Raw genomic sequence first — 4195 nt, 5'->3', positions numbered from 1 at the left:
AGCACATCCCTGGCACAGGTGAGTTTTTATTTATGAATATGGACTGATGTTTACATTTAAGCAATAGACTTGTTTGTGTTTATTGGACTTTAAAGACATAAATGAGTGTTTTCAACTATGCAGAGGAGAAGACCACACAGTATTCATTTATTAATTGCACAACTCCAACCAACTGATATTCCAGTAGCCGTCGCCATAATATACATCAGCCGTCCATTGATGGCATATTTGGGGTGATGCGTGTTAATATTTGGAATGTCCAGATCAAATCGCAGCTCTTTAATTATAATAATAATACATTAAGTAAACACACTAGTAAAACATAGTTAAAGCAACCCATAATAAATAAATAGCTGACAATGAATCAAAACCAGGTAAAGAAAGGAAAATCTTTCTGGTGAGGCAATCTTTCAGGTCACCTCACCAGAACAGCTGGTATTACTCCACCATTACACGTGGCTGTGGCTATTTATGGCGGCCATAACTCTTGTTCACTTCCATAGCTGTAAACATCATTGTGCAATACCTCTATCATCATTATTATTCTATCTATACCTTTCTTGTACATACGACCACCTTCTATACATCTAGTGTTTTCATATTTAATATTTTTTCTCTTTCTTATTATAGTGTTTTTTTATTTCAAAAACTGTTGACTCAGAGAGCAGAGATCTCATGCACAGCAGCTGTTTCATGAGATCTCTGCATGGTCCCACATCCCAACGTGGGACAGCTGATTGGTGTCATGCCAGTTGGTGTTTTCACTACAATGCGCCTTCCAGCCGCTGACCGTCCTTCTGTCTTGTCTCAGACTCGTGTGACGTCAGTGCTTCACGACGCAGGAGCAGAGGCTCACGGGAAGAAGGTACGGTTTCATCCCACAAAGTACACACAGACAGCTGGTGGCCCGACACAACACACACACACACACACGCGCACACACACTTGAGCAACTCCAGGTCCTTCACGGTTAACAAACGCAGCTCTTTCCTTTCTTTCTTCCAAACACAACTTGACACCAGCTGCAGTAACCTGAGCACCCCATTCCTTTAAAACATGCCATGAGGGTTCAGAGAGGAAGACGTTGTGCAAAGCATTGTGGGTCCAACATGGACCATGCTTAGAACCATATGAGTCCAATCAGTTGATATTCACTACAGTGCTAATGTAGAGTATTACTGATACTGTCCACCTCTTAAAAAACACTAAGCTCTAGGCCCCTATTGCATCACATGTCTATCTAGGAATACAACGTGTAGTTCTGCTACTCTTATGCTGCATTGTTTACATTTTGGTTTCCTGCATTTGTTATCACATCTTAATATTCATGCTTTGACTACATTATTCTGGTTCTTTGCTGTGGCCCAGCTGTTTGTTGATGCAACGTTGGACCTTCAGCAGAAGCAGTCCTGGGATCAGCTACGCTGTCTATACCGAGGACCATCCAGGGTAGGGATATCAGTCTGTATGTTACTGGTTAAGACACAGGAAACATGAAAAGCTTTCAGGTCCGCCTATAAAAGAATCACTTTCAGGATGATTATTTCTTTGAAATGATGCAGCTGTAAGGTCCAACTCTAACCCAAATCATAGCTCAATATGTGCACATTCTCTAACCCAAATCATAACAATATGTGAACATTCTCTAACCCAAATCATAGCTCAATATGTGAACATTCTCTAACCCAAATCATAACACAATATGTGAACATTCTCTAACCCAAATCATAGCTCAATATGTGAACATTCTCTAACCCAAATCATAACACAATATGTGAACATTCTCTAACCCAAATCATAACACAATATGTGAACATTCTCTAACCCAAGTCATAGCTCAATATGTGAACATTCTCTAACCCAAATCATAACACAATATGTGAACATTCTCTAACCCAAATCATAACACAATATGTGAACATTCTCTAACCCAAATCATAGCTCAATATGTGAACATTCTCTAACCCAAATCATAACTCAATATGTGAACATTCTCTAACCCAAATCATAACTCAATATGTGAACATTCTCTAACCCAAATCATAACTCAATATGTGAACATTCTCTAACATAAATCATAGCTCAATATGTGAACATTCTCTAACCCAAATCATAACTCAATATGTGAACATTCTCTAACCCAAATCATAGCTCAATATGTGAACATTCTCTCTGCAAAGGTTGACTTTGATAAAGTGAAGCAGAACAAAGTTAGAGAGGGTTTAGAACAGAGAACATTCAGGCGAGAACTCCACAATTTGCATTGGGGCACATTTGTGACATTTTAATTGTTTCATGTACCAAACCATATATTTCACTTGTATATTACTTATGGTGTTCAATGCATACAAATACAGCAGTTTTGGGCTTTTTCTTTTCATAAAACAAGCTATGATTTACAGTTGTATATAACAATCGCTCAGTCTGCCCTCTGGTTTGGTTTCTAAAAGGTTAATGTTGACGTTCCTGTTTCTCTTGAACACTCAGCTGTGTAATTAGTTGTGTGTTTGTGTCTGAGGGAGGCAAATGGAGGCCATCACCTTTTCTCACTGGTCTCTCTCTCTCTCTCCTCCAGCTGTCCATCCTGTCAGAACTCTCTCACTGCCACAGCGGGGACAAGCTTCTGCTCCCAGCCCAACCCGGAACCGATCATTTCCAACTGCAGCTCTCTCCTCCTCCTCTCCTGGAAGAGTAGCACCGTGAACCCATGTTTTCTTCATCTGTCCAGACTGTTCCCACGTTTTTTCCAAAATGTTTATTTCAAAACAGACGTTTTGATATTGATAATATGTGGTCACTAATACTTCTGCTGAATGTGGCTTCCCTCAGTGTGTATGCACAGCTGGCTGAACCCTGTTGCTTGGTGTGGATGTTGGCGCTGGGATGTCAAACGGTGAAACCTAGAACTGCAAAGAATGTTGTGACATTTATTTTGGTGAGGGAAGTGATGACTGTTTGAACCAGTAAAGAGAAAAGAAACAAGCTGCTGTGAGATCTTTTATTCCACAACGTTAATATGAAACTCACCATGACTGAATCCAAAAGTGCACTAATTTAGGTGTTTTCTAATGTTGTGGTTAGTTGCTCTTCTTCAGTTTGTATACCTTTGACTTATTAGCAAAGAACCAGATAGAAGAACCAGATATGTTATGTCAGCTGTTCACCTGAAGAACTGATGATTGAGAGTTTAATGTTCCTATGACTCAGCGTTTCATGGTCACCTTCATGAACAAACCTTTCACTTCCTGGACGACAAGTCCTCCCATTCCAGTCTCTACTGCTGTGGAGTAGTGGAGGCAGAGTCAGTGGAGGATGAGGATGAGGGGCCCTGAGTCAGTGGAGGATGAGGGGCCCTGAGTCAGTGGAGGATGAGGATGAGGAGCCCTGAGTCAGTGGAGGATGAGGATGAGGATGAGGGGCCCTGAGTCAGTGGAGGATGAGGATGAGGGGCCCTGAGTCAGTGGAGGATGAGGATGAGGGGCCCTGAGTTGTTATTATAAGACCCTAAGATATAGCCTGAGACAAAGTAACAATCCACTTAGAGTTCATACAGGATTCTGATTAAAATCACAACTCTACTTCAAATCACTTTCTATTTTCTTTAAGGGAAGTGAAAGTTGTGCATCTCTTAGTTAGATTGCAACATCAACCACTTCACGTACCTGAAGATGTAATTACAGTCTAGTTCATCCTACATTCACCAAAATGGGCACAAATCTTACGTTGGATATTAGCACCATCTCTACTTTTACCTTAATTATGGGATGATTTTTTTCCTATCATTTTGTTATAATGTTTGACATTTTATGTAAGCCATTTAATCGAAATCCATCCCAAGGTGTATGATTCCATGTGGCGAGGAGGACCTAATAATAATAATAATAACTTTATTTATATAGCACCTTTTAAAAACAAAGTTATCAAAGTGCTCTACAGAGAAGCAAAGCATAGTCATAACTTAAATACCGGTAAACAAGTAGAAAACAAACAAATAAATAAAGTATACAAAAAAAGAACTGCATAATAGATCATAAAAGGACGACATTACTTAAAAGCAATTCTATAAAAATGGGTTTTAAGACGTGATTTAAAAGAAGTTATTGACTCTGCCAGCCTTATCTCCTCCGCTAGGGGCGCTACAGCCTCGGCACGCTGTTCTCCAACCGCCAAAGAGTCCAAAGAGGAAGTAGAAGAA

At 40.0% G+C, this 4195-nt stretch overlaps 1 protein-coding gene across 1 annotated transcript in view; it reads left to right on the top strand.

The window, feature by feature from the left end:
• Window positions 1-2952, top strand: part of vps8 (VPS8 subunit of CORVET complex) — a 38401-nt gene extending 35449 nt beyond the window's left edge. Inside the window, exons 42-45 of the mRNA XM_079229419.1 lie at window positions 1-18; window positions 812-865; window positions 1369-1449; window positions 2576-2952. The exon at window positions 1-18 is cut by the window's left edge and continues 151 nt beyond it. Of these exons, the coding sequence (XP_079085545.1) occupies window positions 1-18; window positions 812-865; window positions 1369-1449; window positions 2576-2695 (273 nt within the window). The 3' untranslated portion in view covers window positions 2696-2952. The remainder of the gene's footprint in view (window positions 19-811; window positions 866-1368; window positions 1450-2575) is intronic.
• The last annotated feature ends 1243 nt before the right edge of the window (window positions 2953-4195 follow it).

Source organism: Taurulus bubalis (assembly GCF_910589615.1).
Source record: "Taurulus bubalis genome assembly, chromosome: 14".
Classification (NCBI taxonomy): Eukaryota; Metazoa; Chordata; class Actinopteri; order Perciformes; family Cottidae; genus Taurulus; species Taurulus bubalis.
The sequence above is the reverse complement of the archived record's forward strand: the minus strand, read 5'-3'. Positions and strand labels throughout refer to the sequence as shown.